Below are 21,691 nucleotides of genomic sequence, written 5' to 3'. Positions count from 1 at the left end.
TATAGAGGTGCACTTTCAAACACAAACAAACAAACAAGACAAACGTCGAATCGAACATGTCAGTTGATTCTGTCTGTGATGTTCGATACAGGTGCTGTGAGTACCTTGGCTGTCAAACGCTTCACAGCTACAGTAGATAGAATTCAATGCAGAACATTGTCAAGTTTGTTTACGTAGTTTTTCTCTTTTTCTTCTTAAAATTGCGTGCAAAATATTTAAAATAGCTATCAATAACATTAGCAATGCTTCACAATCAATTATAACATCAAATATACTAGTATGAAATGTATAAAACTATTAAGTGTACACAATGCATGTTTATGCACTGTATGTGTTTTGGCATGGACGTTTGTATACATTTTTCAATATTAAATTTGAATGATTTTTAAATTATTATTGATGTGAATTACTAGTAAATTATTTGTTGAATCTTCCCCCTGTAGATTTAAACTATGAAAATGCTTCATTTTTGAGATGAAAAGATATGCATATTGCAGTGCATCGTGACAGGTCTATAAGATATCGAACAGCTGACAGAGCACCTGTCGAACAGAGTGGGTTTGTACTTTATTAATTTGAAATGGCCACAAAGCATCCCAAATGCGGATTTACTTTTCCCTCCTTTGGTAATGATATGTTATGTGAGTTCGTCGTAGCGATGGCTATAAGTAACAATAGTTGCATCGTGGAAATAGAAAAGTTACGCTAAATACATGCTGAGATCGATAAAAAAGACCGGTCTGGTGGTACAGTAGTCAACTCGTACAACGCAGCAAGATGCCCGTTATTTGTTCAAGCCCTGAATGGATCGTGCTCCCATACATAGGACTGAGTATCCTGCTACGGAATCCTAATCAATCAGTCACTGAAAGCCAAGCCTACTAGTGGTTACCGACAACGGTTGTGTGCCAAAGAAGAAGACGAAGTCGATAAAAGGCAAGGACACGGTTCACTCTAAAGAAAGGTGACTGAATTGTTTTAGTTCAACTATAGTATTTTACCTTTTATTACTCTGTTCAGACTACACTACATCCATAGCATCTCCTGCTGCTGTTTGCACATGATCTCCTCCAACCATTGTCGGTGAGGTGCCAAACTGGTGAAGATCACCTTACCTTCACAGCCCTGCGTCAAACTGGACACGATACCATGTACGATGTACTGTTTTTTGTCGAATTTCTTCATTACTGGACCTCCATGGTCAATCTAGAAGTTTTAAGATTACATAAAAAAAAGTTAGACTTACAACTCAACAACCACAACGAACATTATTCACCTTGCATATTCCTGGCACTAGCGTAGCATCCTTACTGATGCAGCTAAGATCGTTGTAATCAACATTTTCTCCTACACGGCAGTGTTCGCCTTTGACATAATATTGAACCGATTTTCTGGTGTACAAATCGCGTAGCTTTTGCAGATAGGAAGCTCCTACCAGAATGTCGGGAGTTCTCCAATCACCATGCTGCTCCTCCGACCATATACAAGCTGGATATATTTTATCTAAATTTGCACACACCCGTAGCTTTATAACGGCGATATCAAAATATGGGTGGCCCTTTGTGAACCATGGATGAACAGTCACTGCTTCTATAGCAGCACGATCACTATCAGAGCTAAGGGCTACGTATCTTGGCGGTCCTTTACTGGAAGTTACACAGCTCGCCGATGTGATAACAAACTGGTAGTCAACCAGGAGTCCACCGCACTGGTGGATGTCCGTTTTGTATTCCTGCCATAGCAGCCCAACGCGACTTCTTTTCCATACTTTGTCAACCTTACCGTACATGGATGGGTTCAGTTTACGATTGCAATAGTCCTCCTCAATACAAACTTTGGATAGATTGATACGGTGTGAAACAGATGTCTTTAGATTGCTCTTACTTCAACTACAAACTCACCCTCCGGGCTAAGAGACTCTTTTACTTCTTCCTCGATCCAATCCAGATACGAGCTAACCCTGGTGTATACTCCCATTGACCCATTAGTGCAAGGCGTTCCAAACGCTACCACTCCTACTATAAGTGGGTACGTCTTACCTAACAAATCGGTTCGATCCGTTTGCAGTGGGCCTCCCGAGTCGCCTTCACACGTGTCCATGGTTGCACTATGTGCACACAGCTGATCGTCACGCAGGCCTTCCGGCAATTCGCGTCGCATGTTTCGAAAACGTTTAGCACATATCGTCTCGTCTAGGGCCTGTAGTTTTACCTTCTGTAGGGTGGAGCTCAGGCTTCCTGCAAACTCCGTAGCACCAAAGCCCACCGCGTCCATCAGATCTCCTGGAGCGTCTGGTTCACGCCACAGACACGCAACACAAATTGCTTTGTTTGGTTTAACGTACTCTTCGAGTTCAACAACGGCAATATCGTAGTACTTTCGCGACCATCGATAGTGCGGATGTTTGATAAATCGTGCGATTGGGATTTGTTGTGCGAGCTGGTCATCGTCGAAGCTAGCGAGATTTGTGTCTCCCAATCGTACTGTATCCGGAGGAATGCTTCAAAAAGAATAATTTTAATTCTAATATAACTTAAAACCGATAACAGAAACTCCACTTACTTGTCCAAGTCAGCAGAACAATGTGCGGCTGTTAAAAGGAACTTCCAAGTTATTAAACTGCCTCCACAAAGATTATCGATTGTTGGGTATGCGTTGCGTTGCGTTCTTGTCCACCCGATCGCGGCCATGTGTGGAAACTCTCCTGCATAGGCTCGACGCCCGCCGGATACCGCTGGTACTACCTTTGGTTCATACTGATTGTTTGGGAAACGTTGCTCACATTCTGCAATATATTGAAAATCCAATGAGCCTCCCCAAAACTACGTAAACTACTAAAACAATATTCACCATCAAGGCTATTTCCTGGGGTGTATAGTAAAGGAGGACGACGCAAAAATACTGATCCCTGAGCTAAGCTTGCTAGCGATAGCAAAGTTGGTAAGAAAAGGATCATCCTTTCAACGTAGCTTCAATCTTCTCACACTGAGCTGCCACACTGTACTGACGAGTGTCAGTCAGCTGGTTAAGGCTTTAAGGCAGACTTGTTTCCTTCAGATAACGGAATGAACCGATAGATGAACGCGGGGCAACATGATCGCGTAAGGCAAAATGATCACCGACAAAACAGGCAAATGTACATGTAGAAAATTGCTTCTAATTGAATACCGTGTTTGAAGTACTCCAAGAGCCTTTTTCTAACCTAATTCTAGTGATTTACTAATCTTCTTCTTACTCAGAGTCAGTTTCAAGGCCTGCCTGTTCCACTAGTGGGGCTTAGCTTTCAGCGACTTACTTGATTACACATAGCAGGATAGTCAGTCCTGCATATGGAGGCGCAGCTCATTCCGGACTTGAATCCACAACGGACGATTGTACAACGAGACCGGCCAACTCATGTGCTTAGTAAATCCATGGCTTATTGGTTTACTCATAGCACAACGGTCAAGTCTGCGAAGATCGGTCCACAAGGGGCTCGAACGCATGATGGATGTTTTAATGTTGCGATCTAATGCAAAGTGTGTATGCTTACCAGGTTTTGACTGGGTCCGTAACCTCAAAGTTGGTTGGTTTTGGCATGTAAATGTTGTGACATCATTTTTTTTAGCATTGCTCTAATGTGACAGATTGATTGAAGAAACTTCTAAACACGTTTAAGATTTAAAAAATTCCTTTAAATAACGATCTGTACACATAAATGAAAATTTTAAAATTTCATAACTTTCTTCGAAAAACTACTGCTTTAGTGAGAAAACGAGGATATAAATGTGTTATTTGGCTTTGTAAATACTTTTCCACCCACCGCTAAATGGGTTTTCACTGGTACGGCTTCGATGCGTTGCAAAACATCAGAAATCATTAGCAATTCCAGACGAGCAATGAAGCCGCGCCTAACAATCTATGACTCACAAAGCATTCCTCCAGCAAGCCAACCAGCATCCCGGTTTATGGGTGCGGGGTACAGTGCATTAGCGCTGCTTTGGGGCAAAACATACGAAAACCGCCAATTCTAAACAAGCATCAAACAAGGCAGCGAGGCACTTCACGTATGGCACGCTTTGATGGATTCTTAACACATCAAAGTTCATCGGCCCCCGGTGCGATTCGGCAAAAAGTGCAATGGTTTAGCTGGTGGGAGAGAGAGAGAGTGAGGGTGAGTGAGACTGGTGAGGAAAAAAAAAGAACGAAATAGTTTAACACACGGTCTAGACCAAACCGGGTAAAGCCTGCACATCCACTGTATTCGAACGGTTGAAATGCCATTAAAGCAAAATGTTCCGATTGATTGAACTTTCACCAATCTCCCCCTTCATCCCCTCCTTGCGGGTTGAAACGGTACGGGCAAGCGATTAGAACTTTTCCGAACCTTCCATCACCACCAAACACCAAAACAGTGCAAAACGGTTGAGATGAGATTGATCAAATGGAAGGTGGTTAGTAGAGGTGGTCTAGATGGTCGTATGAGGCAAAAGATCCATCGAATGGGTGCGGAGTTGGTTGAGGGAGAGAAAACTCGTACAAAAAATGGCCAGGAAATCATTTGGCATAAAATAAAACAAACTAAAAACCGAAGCCCGGTAGCCGGGAAATGGGAAATAAAAATCAATCAGCGTACGCCAAACTGCACACAAGAACCGATCGTTTTTTTTTCGACCCCCACCCTCGGTTCTATTAGGTACAGGACTACAGACTTTTCGGTCGCTGACTAGGTAAGTGAGTGTATGTGTGTGATGGGTACAGGTAGATCGATGGTATGTGTGTTTAAAGCGTAAAACGATTAAAAAATCATTCAGAATAAAACTAAATCGTTTGACAGCAAAAACAATGCAATTGACAGCTGCGTCGGGTTCCGGGTTCGGCTCTAAATGGTGGAGAATTTATCGAGACCAGCATTAGGAATAGTAGTAGTAATAATAATAATAATAACAGTTGATAAAAAAAGAGAGAAGAAACAGCACAAAAAAAATACAAACTCCCCAACTACTCGCCCAAGCGCATGCCGTGCCGTTTATGTGTTCCACCCGATGGCCCCAAACACCTACCCCAGCCAGCTGGGGTGAGCCCCTTTTTTCTGTTTCAATAAATTTCAATTTGCTGCAATTTGCTCGACCGTGTACCGTGGCAGGCGGTGACGTCGTGCTGGCTGGCTGACGTATCACCCTGTGTTTTGCAGCGCGCGGGCTTAGCTGGCGTTTGCTTGTTTTTGTCGTTCATTTACACACCTTTCTATTTGTTAGCCGGTTGGTTTATTAGTGAGGGTTAAATTGGTTAGGATGTGGCGGATTCTGGTTGAATCCCTGTTGTTTTGAAGCTATTTGTGGATTGATGACTTTGGTTGAAAATGGCACAGATTTACAGCACTGATTTCGTTTCAAAGTTTTGATCAGTTCTTTCTCAGTGGGTTTCTTTTCAGTTCAAATAATAATACTGTCTACGTCTATTACGATTCAAGCATTCGCTCAACACACTCACTCTTGTGCTGCAAGCTCTCATTGTGTTCAAAGAGAAATTATAAGACTTAGTTCGAAATATATCGCATGTTTTTGTCGCAGAGGGTTTCTTTGGGATTCAAATCAATTTTAATAATACATGATTGCTTCGACTTTCATAAACTCAATGGTTTAAGGATTCGGTGGAATTGTTCATCCTTTTACAATGTAAAATGAAAACTGATATACTGCACATTTCTCTATCATTTTAATATAGAGTTATGGTATCTACATTCACTTGAACAAAGGCGTCTACATTAATCAGAAAAGCAAATTTTCAGAGCTAACTCGTACTAGCGCTTCCCGTAAAATCAACCCAATCTATAAAATGCACTTAACCGCATCCAAAATGCATTGCGCGTGTGAGTGCCCTACTATTTTCCCTCTCGCAGGAAGTCAGGACAACTGCATCAGCTAATAAATGGCCTTATGGGAATGGGTATTGATAGGAAACGCGTGCTACGCGCATACTGGACGCTGGCTTAAGAGGTGCAAAGTGCATCTAATGGGTGCTGACGGTGGCAGCAGTGTACCGATCGTTATCTATCAAACAAAATAAATGGCATATAAGACGTACAAAGAGTGGTCAAAAAGGGGTCAAAAGTAGAAGTTTGTTTGGACTTTGTTGAGTGGTATTTAATGGATTCTATATTCTACTGAATGCAAGTCGTGCGTTGAAGTGTATTATTTGTGCTTTTACGGGTATTATAATATATTTCTATTGAAGGATTCTTCCATTACCGAGAGAAAGCTTTCTTCTGTTAATTGTTTAAGCTAAAAATATTGGTTATATTGGTTTTGAATTTGAAAATATGGTCTTTAAATTTCGGTCAACAACAGGCCAAACAAAATCTATTTGAGCCATATGAAACGAGAATTCATACTTGCTGCGTTGTTGTTTTTTACAGGAAATGAATTAAAATGCATAAAGTACATACTAATACAATCTCGTAACAAATCTCGTTAGTGAAATAGTTAACAAAAAAATATTAAGGGTTTATCAATTTTCTCATCATTCATCAACATACAATTCGCCTGTTTTGTTCAACCTATTATTTTATTCATCAAAAATCATTACCTTTTATTTCCCACTGTTTCTTTGCTTTATTACAGATTAATTGAATAAATTATGTGGCAATTATTGTTCAATTATAAACAGCCAAAACACGCACACAATGTAGGTCAATTCCACCACAAACACACACACAAAAACTCGCCAGCATAACCATGCCCTTCAGTAATACCTTCCGCATGTTTGTTTAAGCATTTACCGCTAACAATCACGAAATTATGTTTCACTGTTCACGACGGCGCACGAAAGCATTATTAATCTCCTTTCGGTTTCAGTTACATCTTGCGGGGTTTTGCGTCTCGGCGTAAAAAAGGGGCTGTAGTTTTTTTTCGTTTCGTTGATTTGATTTTCTTTCACCGATTCTTTCACTACCCCGTGCTCCCTAGTTTCCTATTCCCACACCGCGTGTTCCAAAACGCACGCCAACAGATTACTTAATACTTACGATCATCCCCCTCCGGTAGGAAGGGGCTCCAACATTGTGTAGATCTTCTCGGCTCCCGTTGCAAATGATCGCCATCGCGGGCCCGTCGTCGTCGTTGTGTGCGACGAATCGAAACGAAATTGCGCTGCAGCGGAAGAGTTGGAGCTGAAGCGGAGGCTGGGAGTTACATTCGCCTTGCTGCTCATTTCCACCCCGAGGCTCGGGACCCCGTGGCTAATGAGCGATCGAGATTGAACGATCGTTGCGCGGGGGATGCCGTACACGTACGTCTCGTCGTCCGTCCACGAGCGTCCAAACGGGCGAAAGCAACGGTCCATGTAACGAGGGTAAAAGTGTGCGTTATTGAGCAATATAGGCATACACGTCGCGTCGTGGTGGAGCGCGGTTGTATCATCGATCGGCTCTCGTGCGCGTGGACCGTGCGCGAGAAGCAAACATCTGGGTCATCAGCTCAAAAACGGTTTCGCGTACAATCGAGAGCGAAAATGATCCACGATCGAAAGGCAAAACAGAGTGTGTTGGTTTCAATTTTCATACATTTCGTTTGTTTATTTACTATGAGCTTTTTGATGAGCTTGCAGACAGGGCTGGGTCAATCGGTTTTGATTCGTAAGCTGCTACAGTGTTTGGTAGGGACACAGACAAACATCTCGCAGTTCTAGGTTCTGCGAGAAGTGACACCGCGTTCGAGACTAGAGAGACTGGTGGTTAATACGCTTAGCTACAATACAAACTATGCTCTCCAACTGGTTTGAGGCACTAACATGACAGCATGTTGTACTATGTTCCCTTCCCTGTGCAAGCAAGATCAATGAGCTAAAGAAGATGATTGTTTACTACCACTAATTAAACTACAAGCTGTACGCAGGAAGATCACTGCGACGACTCCTTATCGGCAGGCTTTTCCGCATCCTTCTTCTGTTCGCTGGCAGTAGCAGCAGCAGCAGCTCCAGTGGTGGTGGTGGCCGCCGCCTTCTGATCGCTTTCCACCTTGCGCTCGATCTTCTGCGACTCCTCACCATACTGGTGCTCGTGATGGTCTTCCACGTGAATAGGCTCCGAGATGAAGTTGGTCGACTTGACACCAACGGGGCGAATGTCATGATGGACGACATGCTCCTGCTCGTGGCTGCTATACTCATGACTCTGCAGCTCATGTCCCTGCAGCTCATGGCTCACCTGCTCGTGGCTGTGCAGCTCGTGGCTCACCTGCTCGTGGCTGTGCTCATGCTCGTGGCTGTGCTCGTGGCTGTGCGACTCGTGCGACTCCACCTGCTCCACCAGCACCGGCTTCTCCACGTACACCGGATAGGGCTTCTCCACCTCGACACGGTGGACGACCGGCACATGAACCTCCTTCTCGATGTACACCGGGTACGGCTTGGGAATGTGCACTGGGTAAGGCTTCGGGACCTCAACCTCCACCTTGTGGTACACCGGCACCTTCACCTTCACCGGGTACGGCACCGGACGATCGACGTGCACCTTCTTCTCCACGTACACCGGGACCTTCTTCTCCACCTCGACGCGGTACGGGACGTGCACCTTCACCGGCACGTGCACCGGGACCTTCTTCTCAATCACCACCTGCTTCTCCACGTTCACCGGGTACGGCACCGGGACCTTCTTCGTGATGATGGTGTGCTTTTCCTCCTTCCAGTTGTACACGGTCGGTTCTTTGTACAGGGGAGCGTACTGGTTGTGACGATACTCGGGGACAGCGTACGTCTTGAACTGTGGTACATGATGCTGACCGACGGTGATGTCGTACCCGAACGATGGTTTGAAGCCTCCCTGCAGCTCGGGTTCTTTGGCGTAACCGTAGCCGTAGTCAATCAGACCACGCTTGGCATGGTTCTTTTCGTCCAGCTTGCGATCCTGGGCTTCCTTGGTGGAGTGGGCCTTTTCCAGGCTGGCACCGGCCACCAGTGTCACCACCGTCAGACTCAACACAATGAACGTCTGCAAAGAAGGGCAAGGGAGAGAAACAGTTGGGATGAAAACATGATTATTATTAATTAGTAATCAGAACTTCACAAATATGTTCACAGTGATGTACTGGCTTGAGTTTTTAATCAGTTTTTGGGAAAATATCTTGAGAAAATTATGGGTATTTCGATGGTAGCTTGAGCATTACAAGAAAATTTAAAAGATTGGAGTAAATACATCAAAAGGAAATTGAGCTAAAACCACCTATTGGGATAAAATTCGCAAACATATATTTAATTCTGATTATTAAGTGGTTCACTGATCGATTTTTAGGTACTTTAAACGTGTCTGGACATCTTGGTAGCATGATTACTCTGAATTGTACAAGCCCTGGTTCTATTTTCAATAGAACTATGACTCAAAAAATATAACTACATAACATATAGCTTTAGTAAAGAAGGGACGAACATCCCAAAGTAAAATGATCGATTTCCATATCCAGTTTTTCATAGGTTTCAACCAAAATGGTTAAATTACTCAATACACACAACGGATCCTAAATACTGGAAAATTGATTATTTCTCCAACGTTGCAACACGGTTCACAAACATTAATTCTGGATCACGAAATGCTCAAGAACTCCTAGCAGCTCTAGGATTTTTATCCACTTATCCATTTTTATAGGATTTTTACAATAACACACTGTCCTCATGTAATGTACACTAAAATCACATCATATCTTCATAATTATGTTCACAATATATCATCACAAAAGTCCAAATGTCCTTCAGAATTTTTCAAACGCACAATTCACAACGCACCTTCATAATTGAGTTCAATCCTCAACCTTCTGTCTGTGTCGAGTTGTGAGCACGATCGCAGTTGGCAAGAAACACACTGCACCAAATGACTAATATAGCAAAACTCAGTTTCTGAAACACTGCTCTCACACGATTGGGATGGTACGAACGATCACAAGCGAATGATGCTTCCCACCGTGAAGCGTAATCAATTTATACCGCGCCCAAATTTTCCTCGAGCCAAACTGGCCACAGCCAGAAGAGTTTTCCTCTGCGTAACGCGAAGATACGCAGCAGGTTGTTTTCGTTGCGTCTCGTTCATGCTCTTACAGTTGCAGCGGTTGCTGCGATCCATTCACTCTCTTATCTGTGTGTCTTTCTTTCGCTGATCTTTACGTGCCTTCCCCTGGTGCGGCCCCACGTACGATCGACCATGGGATGGGATGATGAAAACACGCTCGCACGCTCACCCATGTTTTGGGCAGATCGCACACTGTACGGATGACAACAAATTAGCCAAGCGATGGGGCATGTTCACCCCGTTTGCTTGTCACCGTGCGTTACGATAACGGCTACGGGTGACCTCAAAAGTGATGTATTTTTCATCGATTATTAAAGTGACCACGAGGGCAGCGGAAAAGAAGACGACGAGCGGTGTAAGGTGTGTTTGTGCCGCACTTTTCCGCACACATCCTCTCCACCGGGAGCGGAAAATGGCGTTGTCACAATATGGTTTACTCTCTTCAAATTGCCAAGAAAGAAAGACGCGTCCAAAGAGAGGCTTGTTAGGGGGGGAAATCAAAAGCCCACAATCGGTCTGCTGATTAGCCAATAATTGGCACACGCTGGTTATGCGGAGATCGCGATGTCGTTTGTTGATAAAAGAAAGGCCCTCGTAAAGCTTTCCTAATTGCTGCCACTGCCACAATGGTGAGTCTTCGCGCGCTAAATGGCCAAACGGCAGTTCGATCATCAGTTTCGGTTTGCTTGATTGAGCTGCCCTACCCGATTGTGCGACTGTGCGGTGGTTCGCTTTTTCGATAGTTTTGTGACCACTGCGAAGTGCGAGGAGCGAAATTGATTTTCAATCCGCGCGAAATCACTCCCCGAGACAGCCGAGATTGGCTGCCAATAAAGATGGCAAATCTTGCGTCTGACCAAAGATGATAAACGGCATTTTTTTTTGCCAGGTTGCAGGTTGTCATAAAAACGATTCTTCTCCATCTTTCAATTTGCCACCGCGCTGACCCTTCACTGATAGCGCGAGTGAGCGTGAGCAATGCGGCTACGGTTACGCAATGTAAGGCGAAAACGGCACCAGCGCTTTTCCAGGACGGCCAGTCGCTGCAGATAGATAAGCCGATAAATTGAACGCTTTTGTGCAATAAATGTGTGTCAATTGTGGGCATTAATGCCCGTTGTTCACCGTTTGCCAAAACCAAATGTGGATTAATTCCATTCCGTGCCGTACGGTTGAGTAGGCTTCCAAGCGATTGACTTTACGGAGCGATGAGCTAAAGCACTGAAAAGGGGACACAAAAAAGGGCACTCGTTATGGGGCGCATTGACGCATCGGTGGCGATTGGCGGTGTCAATTATGCGTCAGAGATCAAATAAAATTACGGGGCTTTGCATAAAGGATTGTACAAAAAATGTGCTGGTTTAATAGCAAGCTAATAGAGAGTACAGGAGAAAATGGCTTTATTGCAAAAGCTGGTATGCCTAAATGCGTTCGAATGAAGTGTAAGCTTATTACCGAGTCGATCGTTTGTTCAGTGGAGTTTAGAATAAATTGTTAGCTTTTATTTGCTTTTTCAATGTTTGATGGAAACATGTGTTGCTAGTCGCTTAATTAGTCGCTTGAAAGGAAGGATCAGAATAAAGTCCTTTGTTGATAGTAAATTTTGCTGGATATTCAATTCATTTTAATACAAATATAATTATACAGCTCCTAAAACTCCTGTACACTCATTATCCTTTAAGACAATCATGCAAAATCTCGCCAAAGCAGCTTTAAGCATGTGGATCTGTGACACTCTGGTTGAGTAATTCATTGCCCATCGTTTGCCGCATGACCAGCTCAAGATGGTCGCCCACCAGACCATGGCCGGACACCTTTCGCATCTGGACACCGATAGAAAACGGGATCTGGGGATGCCAGCAAGACAGGATATCCGTTCGAGGTGCAATAAATTGGCGAGAGGAAACAATTTTGCCCGGTGGCCCAAATGGCAAACGATCCGGAACTGGACGGCACCCACCAGAAGGATAAGGATAAGAAGGTGCCAGTGGGCAGTGTCGGTTTTGCGATCGGTATCGGAGCTGACCGATGGTGGGCGTGCGATAAGAGATGCAAACGTGGCCAGCAGCGTAGCGGCAAAGGGGTGTTTGCATGCGGTCAGGCGGTCCGATTAGGGTTGAGGAAAGCTGGCTAGTTGGCTGGCTGGTTGGGAGTCAAAAAAGCGAACTGACATCCGGAAATAATTGAATGTACGTTAGCGATAATTTATGGAGCTCATAAAACAATATCCTATTACAGGGCCTGTCGATGATGTTTTGAGGCGCCGGTAAGCGGGTTTTGGCCGGTGCGGTGATTTCTGACTGCTTGTTAGTGCAAGGTGGGTGTAGCGTGGGATTGTAATGAGACGGTAACCGGTCGCTTGAAGATTGAAGCTCAAACCGTATTGCAAAGCATACATAGTATATGAAGCGTAGTGTCTTTAATTGTTGCAATAATAATTACATCCGATTTGTACAGTCGTTGCCTTGTCGTCATATTTCTAGTTGTCTTTTTCGTAAAACTAGTTAAATTATTTTTATTTCGAAGAGATAGCAATATTCTGTGATATTTTGAACGCAATATTTGACTGCAGAACTGCAAAGTTAAATAGAGTTGTATACAGGGTTTTCCTCGATTTATTGGTAAATTCCCATCATTTATTGGTATCGTTTGATTGGATATCAACAGAATTGGACCAAAAAATTCTGGGAAAAGGACGAATAATCGTGGAAACGCACCAAAAAAATATGGGAGTCAATCAAACATTTATGGGAACCAACCAATAAATCTTGGGAAACCCTGTAATATTTCAATCAAGTGAAATAACTTATCAAAACAATTACCGTGTTGGCATCGAAGGCATTTTTGGCATGTTATATTTCCTTACTAATTCAAATTTAAACGTCAAACCTCCGTATCTGAAAATCTGACTTGAGAAACAAATGAAGATTTTCAATAATTTTACTAGAAACATTGCCAAAAAATCGTGAAATTGCAACGACATTTTGTCTCATTTTCCGGATAGTTTCAAGCTCATGTTTCTAATTACGGACGTTTTGATTCGAATGGCGGACAACCCCAAAATTTCGTAAAAAATCTTCACGTTCTCACACACGTGTCACATCTATTTTCGAATAATGTGTCGTTTTGTCATTATAATTTTCTAAACAATTATTTTTTATGCAATTCTTGACCATTTTCTTTAAATGTCTCCAATTTAAAATTTGTTTTTGGCAAAATCAGAGTACAATATGATAAACCTGACTTAGTTTCACGCTGGTATTCACTTCTATCAAAGATTCGGTCAACACATCTGTAATAGAATATAAGAAATTATTGATATAGTCGATTTGAAGCAAAACTGCTAAGAGTGCCTCCGGTTGTGAATACTAACCAAAAGAATATATTTATTTACCGTTGCATCAGGTACTAATAAAAGACAGACACATTGTTTCATGATTCTAGTACATCATGGCAATCATGTAAAAACTAAATAGCGACATGGCCAGGAACTGGAGATGAAGAAATTCAAAAATAATATGATGAATTACGGCAAGTTTGAAACTGTCCGTAATTCGATTCACAACTTTGGAAACAAAAAATCAACACTTTATTCGTCAAGTCAGTTAAGAATAATCATTTTTCTACAGTAAATATTAAATATAATTTTTACTATGATCATTAAATTTAACATATAAAACATACAATTGGATTCACTGTTACGGGTAAGAGTGGCTGGCCTTTTTTTGGAGTAAATATGTCTAAAACGTAACTATGAAGCAAGCTGATACCTAACCCGATGTTGCCCCGAAAAAGCTGGTAATTAAAATTTTGAGAAGAGGCTTGTAACCGAAAAGAGCACTTGAGTGGCACGAGATAGGTACGAATACATGCACTAGTGCCACACTGGTTCAAGTATCCAGTTTTGTAAGTGACCGTCTTGCTACTTGGTGTTTAAGATATCAATTGAAGTTAATGTTTGAGAAGCATATGTAATAATAAGTTGTTCGTGTTTCTTATACATATTGCTTAGGTTCGTACTTTTGTGTTCGATTTAGCTGTTTAAATTTCAATTGCATTGATCATAAGAATAGATAGCCGCGTAAGGCTGGACAAGATCATCTTTCTGAATTTCAACCTTTTCTATCCGTTTGCTTGTTATAATACAAAAAGGAAGTCGGCAAGATAACGTTAATCATTACGGTTGAAAAGAAGATATTAAGCATTCCATAGTATATTCTAATTTATTCAATGGAGTAATGCAAACACTTTTAATAACCAAGTAATAAGAATTCAGTGGACCAGTAGCTTTTTCAAAAATGCTTTAAAAATATAAAAGAAACGAGTTTATGCTCTTGTCACAAGTAGAACGCATAGCGCGTATCATAATTTATGTTTAATTCATTTTCAATGTGTATTCATTTTCTTTTATATATATTTAGTCTAGTTTTTAGCTTATAATATTTTACTAGTGCATATTGTCTTAGCCTTTTAAATGTTTAATAGCTCTTTATTATGGACACTTAAATTAAAAAAATGAAATAGTTAAGTGCTGCTTCATTTTACTTAAAATTATCTGTATTAAACAAATGCCATCATGAAGAAAGCCAATTTTCACGGAAAGAGAATATTCAAAACTAAACTTAAAATCATAATTCTCATGCACAATGTCTCTTCAGCAGCTCGTTAATAAAATAAATTAGAAACAATTTACCAAAACAAATGTCTCAAACCAAGTCAAACGGAGCATCGAATTCCCCAAAATGAAAATTAAGTGCCTGATAAGAGCAATCAAATCCATTTCATTCACTGCCACCAACCAAAACGCGCATCGTATTTGCATTTCTACACTTTTATCTTTTTAGCCCACACTAGCGCGCAGGTAAGCACGCGGACGATTCAGCTGATTTGACGTATTGTAATGAATAATGCAAACAATACACTCAAAACTCTCACCCCCTCCGCCTCGATGAGAGCCCACCCGAACCCTATCTCAGGGATAGTTAATTATTTATCACAAAACCATAACCACACAGCCGGACCACGGCGTTTGATCTTGGGCGTGCTGCGTACTGAATCGGGCCCCGCTGGACCTTTGCGCGTCGTCGGATGGATGGGCCGAATCGCGCCATGCTGCAAAACCGTGAAAACCATTTGGTTACGGTTGCATGACAATTTAAACCCCGACGGAATTGATTGCATCACCGCTATTGGGCGCTGAAGCACCGATTCCGATACGATTAGACTAATCATGTTGAGGGGTGTTTTTCCTTACGCACCACCATTGGGCGGATCGGATGAGACACAATCATCCGAGATTTTTCGGACAGGGCCGGGGCAGGTTGTGTAAGATTTCGTGGAAAAAAGGGCCCGAAATAATACACGCTCGAGCCCACGAGGTATGGCCCAACCCCGAAACACCTTCTTTTGTTTTTGCTCAATAGCACTAGATAATCAATCCCACTGGAAATTGCTAAACAAAGGCATTAGAACGTCTAAAATTATCACTGCGGGGTGGCCGGGGATCGTTTTTTTTTTTCGTTAGGCTCACCGAAAAGACGGTCTCCAAATGCGGGCAATATCGATTCACGGTAAGACGTGTAATTAATTTCGGTTCGATTAGCTGCAGCAGAGGGCGCTAGGAATGGTGGAGAAAGCAATACGCACCAACAAGTGCCTGACGATCCGAGGGTGTTAACCAGCTTACCATGCCCTGGAGTGTTCTTAGAAGAGCAGGGAAAAAAATACTAGGAAAAAGAAGGTGTTTCCACTGGGCGGAACAATGTTTCCTTCAGTCCCGAACCGACAGCAGAACCCCTTGCGAGTGAGGTGAAATTAAACGCGCGATCACTAGAAGGACGTTCTTGAAGCGTGCTGCTACTTCTGAAGGATCGTTGAAAGGAGCTGCGGAGCGAAGGAAAACAATGAACCATATTTGAAATCTGGAATTTCAATTCCATCCCCTGGGCGGACCCGCCATTTATTATAATTGCGGAAGGAGAAGTAGAAAGGAGAAAAATAAACAACCGGTGCTATCAACTTTGAAACGGCGGCTGCTGTTTTCTTGCCTTACCGCGAGCGAGTAGGCACTTTGAAAAGAATAACTAAAACAGCAATAAAGTTGTAAAGAAAATAAAAGAAATTAAAAAAGAGAAATGGAAACCTGCTGCTGCACGGCAGGTGGGATGGCCGTACCAAACCGTACCAACTTTGCATGTTTCCCTTTCCATTGTTACCGTCCCGATCGGTGCGTTTGTGTCTGTAGGTGTGTGTATCCGGTCGGGGAAATCGTGAGCAAACGGAAGCTTCAACCGGTGTTTCTGTGCTGTCAATCGACGGGTGGTAGCTCCCCCCTTTTTTTGATGACGGACCATGTTCCGCGCCGGCAAAAATTGGCCGATGAGTGATGAGGGTCAAGGGTCAATTAAGGCAGGCCTAGACATTGTGGGGGAGGCGGATGGTTTAGGCTGATTGAAATTCTTCGCCGCACATTAAGCGAGCTGGGTTCTTGAGTTTCCGTGTGTTTGCTTTTATGATTTATAAATTATACGTCCAATGGGAGTTGAATCTTTTGTAGCAGCTCTTTTGTAGAATATAATTGGTTCTGTATTGTATATTTGTATTCAAACGAGGTTTTATTGCTGAGGTTTATTTTATTTAGTTAGTTAACTATGAAATGAAGTAGTTAACATTTTTTAAATAGAATGGCGCTCTGACAAGTTTTAGAAACTGACAAAAGGAACTTTTGGATGTGAGCTGCTTTGAATTTGAGAAAATGAATGTCACATGTTGAGGTTCCTACAAACAGGTGAGCCTTTTCGTTGTGGAGTTGAGCTTTATAATTGTTCTTTCATACATTTTTAACGGTCACTGTATGTCACTACTGTCATCGCCTGAGAGTTGGTACCTGAGAGGCTTACTGAGAGTTGGTACCAAGTTTCACGCGGCTTGATACTCTTACCACGGGTCGGAATTAGTTCGAACTACTACTTCAAACATGTTGAACTCCTTACTAGCCCCATACCGGTACAAGTGGTGGAAGGTTGATCTCATCAATCTTTGAATTCATCGAACCGTAAATTCCATACAATTTTGACAAGAGCTCGACAGAGTACTGAAAAGTTGCCAGTGTAGAAAAAAAATTTGCCTAATCTTTCTCGGAATTTCGGGATTACATTGTATTCGATTTCTTAAAAGAGTTTAGAGCGATTTTAACTCCTTGGCACGATTAGTTTTTACACGTTTGTTTTTTAAGTCGATTAATTTTGGCTATGAAAATGTAATGCTCGTCACATCGCCATACTTCTCACCAACTCTCTCAAATGCACCATACATGCTCTAGATTTTGCTCTCCCCTGTTGCTATTCGTTGCCAGGGTGAATTTTGTCTCCTTTCTCTATTGCTGTTTATCTTTCTCTCACCATGTTCGATCAGGCGAATTTATACAGATAGATATCAAACGAAATTTGAGAAAATAAAAGAAATCAAAACACGTTTAATGCAGTACAATCAATTATTAATTTGCCATTAAAAACAAGTTTAGAATGTTTGTATTTTATTTTTTTTATTTAATGCTTTAACCGAATATCTATTTTATAATGTTGCCCTTGGTTTGGTCTCTGGTCTTTGGTCTTTGGTCTTTGGGTAAATAATAAATAACGTATATACAGTCATTATCCGATATACGCTATCGTACGGGACGGAACGCAATAGCGTATCTCGAGTTTTCGCGTATAGCGGATTCCTATGGAAAATTAGTTTACACTACCGGTTCGAGGGTTGAAAAATATCACCACAAAGTTTTTCATTTAAAGTTTTTTGTTATAAAACAGGTATCTTTTGCACAAATTCAATGCATAATGCATTAAGAACATTAAAGAAATTCAAAAATTGGATAATTTTAACGACAGCGGTTGTTGTGCCAGAGAGGAAGAAGGTCAATACAGTCATCAAAATATCGTGCTATGGCGATGTTATGAAAGATAAAAAGATCTGAAGCGATCTTATATCTGCAGAACATTTTAAAACTCCGTTGTTAAGGTCTTCTTTGATGACCACCTTTCCCCTGTTTCAGGTGGCATCTATTTACATTTCATAATATGTTTGTACTCACGATGATTCTATGATCGGCGCAGTAAAACTGATCTATCCTAGGCTTCGTAGTTTACTAAGTTCTTTTAGGCATTTAAATAGTGGTGTTCCATTTTTTCAATTATAGTTTATTATTATTTCATCCACATTACACACTATCATATCATGTCAATCACAGCGTCTGATCTGCGACAACCTTTATTTGATCATTATTTCTTATTTCTTATTGCTGTCGCTTTTGCTATTGCTCGATTTACAATTTTCTACAGATGTAGTTTATAAGGGTATGCTTTTGTTGATCCCATATGGAATGAATCATCTAATAGCAGATCACAAATATAATTCCAGGATCCATTGGTGCATGGTTTGCCTCTTTTTCCAGTGTTAAGCGCTTGAAAAGTCTGTAAAAAAGTAATATTGCAATTTCAAATTAATTCATAGGTGTTTCTTCATCTCTTGGTTAAACTTTCAACTTGGTCTACCAACGTTTTTCAAGGACAGGCGTTGGACGAAGCATCATTATTGAACAAATATCAGGAATCACGGTCAATAATGTCACCGAGGTTATGTCGCGATGGAAATTGAACCTCGATGATTCGTGGTTGATCCATCTCACCGCTCAACATTCATTGAATTGATTTGGTGATTGCCTAAAAGTGTAATAGTTTATTTCAATGTCACATGTTTTACAACATTGTGCTTGTGCTGTTCATGAAAAAACACAACCTATCTTTTTATTATGCTGTTTGAATGTTGAAGATCAGTATTTATCATCTGATGACCTCGCACAGAGGATGCGGTTAACGCAATGCACTCACTATCAAACGAAACAATTCACTCCGTCTCATAAAAACATCCACCCTCTGGCGCTGATGCTGAGGCACAACATTTCACGAACACTTCCTGCGTGTTCCGGCCGGCGACTTTCCCGACCGTTGCGCACATTCTTCGACGTGTCTCGCTACATTTCACTTTCATGATGCAAACATCAATCCAAAATCGCACAACAATACAAAGCATCGTCTGAACGAAAAAAAAAAATCGCCCGCTCAAGACGCAACGACCCGTGTCGCATGTCGCCTGTCTACGAAATGGATTACTGTCGGCGTCCACTGCTCTTTGCTGTTAAGCTTAACTTTTATACACCTTGGTTGGTAAAGCGTAAAGCGCTGCCCCGAGGTCACTACAACTGAAGCAAGCCGACCTGGCTGTACGCGCGTGGTTATCACGATGTTGTGACGGGTTATTATCACAGCAGCAAAGTGTTTGTTTTGCAAGATGGCACACGGCTCCTTCTTCACGATAAAGGGTCAACACACGCGAACGTTCGTCCTCCGCTTCGCCAAAGCAAGCCAAACACTCACTCACACTGACCGGGCAAATGCAGCATTGGCAAACCGAGACGATGCGTAGCTGTAACTGGAGCGTTTAGCTGCTTGAAAATGCAATAAAAACCTACCTTCAAAGATGGACAGAGCTCTCCCCCAGACCAAAACAAAAAAAGAACTGCAGAACAAACCGGCAACATTCGAACGGTTGCTTTTGCGGTGGCTTTTAGTTCGCCGCACACTGTGACGCAATCGGCATTAGTTTCGAGCAGTGAGCTGCACATTTCTCGCACTGCTAACGATCGTTTGAAGAGGGAGGAGCAAGAAGGGAAGGGCGAAGGGATTGGTACACAGTGAGGTGTGTATGTCATACGTGTATCATGTTGGGGTGCACGGGGCTCGGGAAAAAGGGGGGCCTGAAACCGTGAACGGGGCCGATTTGAATTGTAGCGGGTCGGCCGGTCGGTTCGGGCGGCTGTTTTCGGGGGCGATTTGGCGCACTCATTAGGTTTGCTTTTGGCCCTGCTCGGGCTCGGCAGTGAGACGAACAATGTGCACAAACGTATATAAAGTACGGGCGGGCCACCGGTAAAGACATCAGTTAGTTGCGATCTGTTCAGCAGTAAGCTACTCGCACCAGTCTTTGCACCCAAACCAAACCTACTACCCAAACGTTCAATCATGAAGGTAAGGCAGAGCACGGATATCAAAGTGAAAGCTTCTGAGCCTTGTGCACTACATAATTTCACCCTTTCACACACGATTTTTGCAGACGTTTATTGTGCTTTCGATCGTGGTTGCGCTGGTGGCAGCAGTCCCCGTTCCAGACTCGAGCGAGAAAACCATCGAGAAGCGTGGCCTGAGCGAGCTGGAGAGCCGATCAGATCATCATCACGTGAAGCACGTCACCATCACGAAGAAAGTGCCCGTCCCGTACCCGGTCGAGGTGGAGAAGCACGTGCCGGTGCCGGTAAAGATCCCGTACCCGGTGCACGTCGAGAAGAAGGTCCCGGTCATCATCGAGAAGAAGGTGCCGGTGTACGTGGAGAAGAAGGTGCCGGTGCACGTTGATCGTCCGGTGCCGGTGGAGGTGAAGGTCCCGTACGAGGTGCCGGTTGTGCACAAGGAGTACGTGGAGGTGCCCAAGCCGTACCCGGTCCATGTGGAGAAGCCGTACCCGGTGTACGTGAAGAAGCCAGTCTACATCGAGAAGCCAGTCCCGGTCAGTGTGCACATTAAGAAGGTGAAGAAGCACCATCACTAAGCAGTTAGCAGGAAGGAGAAGGATCGATCGTGGTGGCACCGTTTTTAAGGTGTGATATAAGTGATCGGTGTTTGGCGGGTCGTTGATGTGAGGGCGAAGAGGAATAAACAGTGGTGTCTGTGTGCAGCACCAAACAGTCAGTCATGGCGATGAATGTCGTCGGGACAATATATTAAAATGATGTCTGAGTTGTATTACTGGGTTTAATACTTTCCGAAATCTCAGGCAATCTAATACAAACAAGGAAATGAAGAATGTTTACGTAAACAAATCATTCAAAAAGATATGTTTTTTCTGATGTTTTGAATATATTTTCCTTCTACTCGAGCTATTTGACGTTAATTTACGAATATTATTGTAATGTTAACCTTGTCCTTTTGCATCTTAATTCTTGCAAATATAAGGTAAGATAATCATTACATTTATTGTAATACTTCCTCTCTTTTATTTTAATTTATTTATCTAATCTTCTCGGGATATTTTTTTCCTTTGTAATATTATAGAAGAATTCTTAAAGATAAGACCACTGTTTTCTTCCTTAGATTCTTTATAATTATTAATACATTTGATTATTTATTTGTGTATATTTGTAGTTTTTATTGATTTGTTCATTTATTGTAATTATATAGCAATAAATATACAAAAAAGCAATTGATAGCCAATTTTTATACATTATTGATGTATTCTAGATCGGTTTCATGTCTTGATTGCATCTTATTAAGCATGTTAAAGGATTGTTTAAATAAAATGATCATGATTATTATTATGCCAAAATAAGAACACTAGTTCATATAGTTCACTACACCCAAAACCGTAGACGCCAAAGAATGGTTACATATTCTGTAGATGGATTTTTGCTCTGAATTTGGGTCGCCATGATGAATGGACATTGGTATAAACATTGGCAGGAAGCGAGAAACTGCTACTGAGGACTTCGTATGAATCCTTGGTTTCCCTAACAGTCAAATGAATATTTGTCAAGGTACATTGGAC

General features: G+C 42.2%; 2 protein-coding genes across 2 annotated transcripts in view; one reads left to right on the top strand and one right to left on the bottom strand.

Moving 5' to 3' along the window:
* LOC121595512 overlaps nucleotides 1-19,644 on the bottom strand; it is a 28,366-nt gene extending 8,722 nt beyond the window's left edge. Inside the window, exons 1-5 of the mRNA XM_041919545.1 lie at nucleotides 19,566-19,644; nucleotides 7,884-8,968; nucleotides 1,902-2,500; nucleotides 1,658-1,833; nucleotides 1,031-1,206 (exon numbers count right to left, since the gene is read on the bottom strand). Coding sequence (XP_041775479.1) covers nucleotides 1,031-1,206; nucleotides 1,658-1,833; nucleotides 1,902-2,500; nucleotides 7,884-8,968; nucleotides 19,566-19,634 — 2,105 coding nt within the window. The 5' untranslated portion in view covers nucleotides 19,635-19,644. The remainder of the gene's footprint in view (nucleotides 1-1,030; nucleotides 1,207-1,657; nucleotides 1,834-1,901; nucleotides 2,501-7,883; nucleotides 8,969-19,565) is intronic.
* A 394-nt stretch (nucleotides 19,645-20,038) lies between these two features.
* Nucleotides 20,039-20,856, top strand: LOC121597085 (MAGE-like protein 2). Its single transcript, XM_041922598.1, has 2 exons — nucleotides 20,039-20,121; nucleotides 20,207-20,856. The coding sequence occupies exons 1-2, from the start codon at nucleotides 20,116-20,118 to the stop codon at nucleotides 20,696-20,698; spliced, it is 498 nt and encodes a 165-aa protein (XP_041778532.1). The 5' UTR covers nucleotides 20,039-20,115; the 3' UTR covers nucleotides 20,699-20,856.
* Nucleotides 20,857-21,691: the final 835 nt, after the last annotated feature.

This window comes from Anopheles merus, chromosome 3R, assembly GCF_017562075.2.
Source record: "Anopheles merus strain MAF chromosome 3R, AmerM5.1, whole genome shotgun sequence".
Taxonomy (NCBI): domain Eukaryota; kingdom Metazoa; phylum Arthropoda; class Insecta; order Diptera; family Culicidae; genus Anopheles; species Anopheles merus.
Note: the sequence above shows the minus strand (reverse complement) of the source record. Positions and strands in the feature narration are given on the sequence as shown.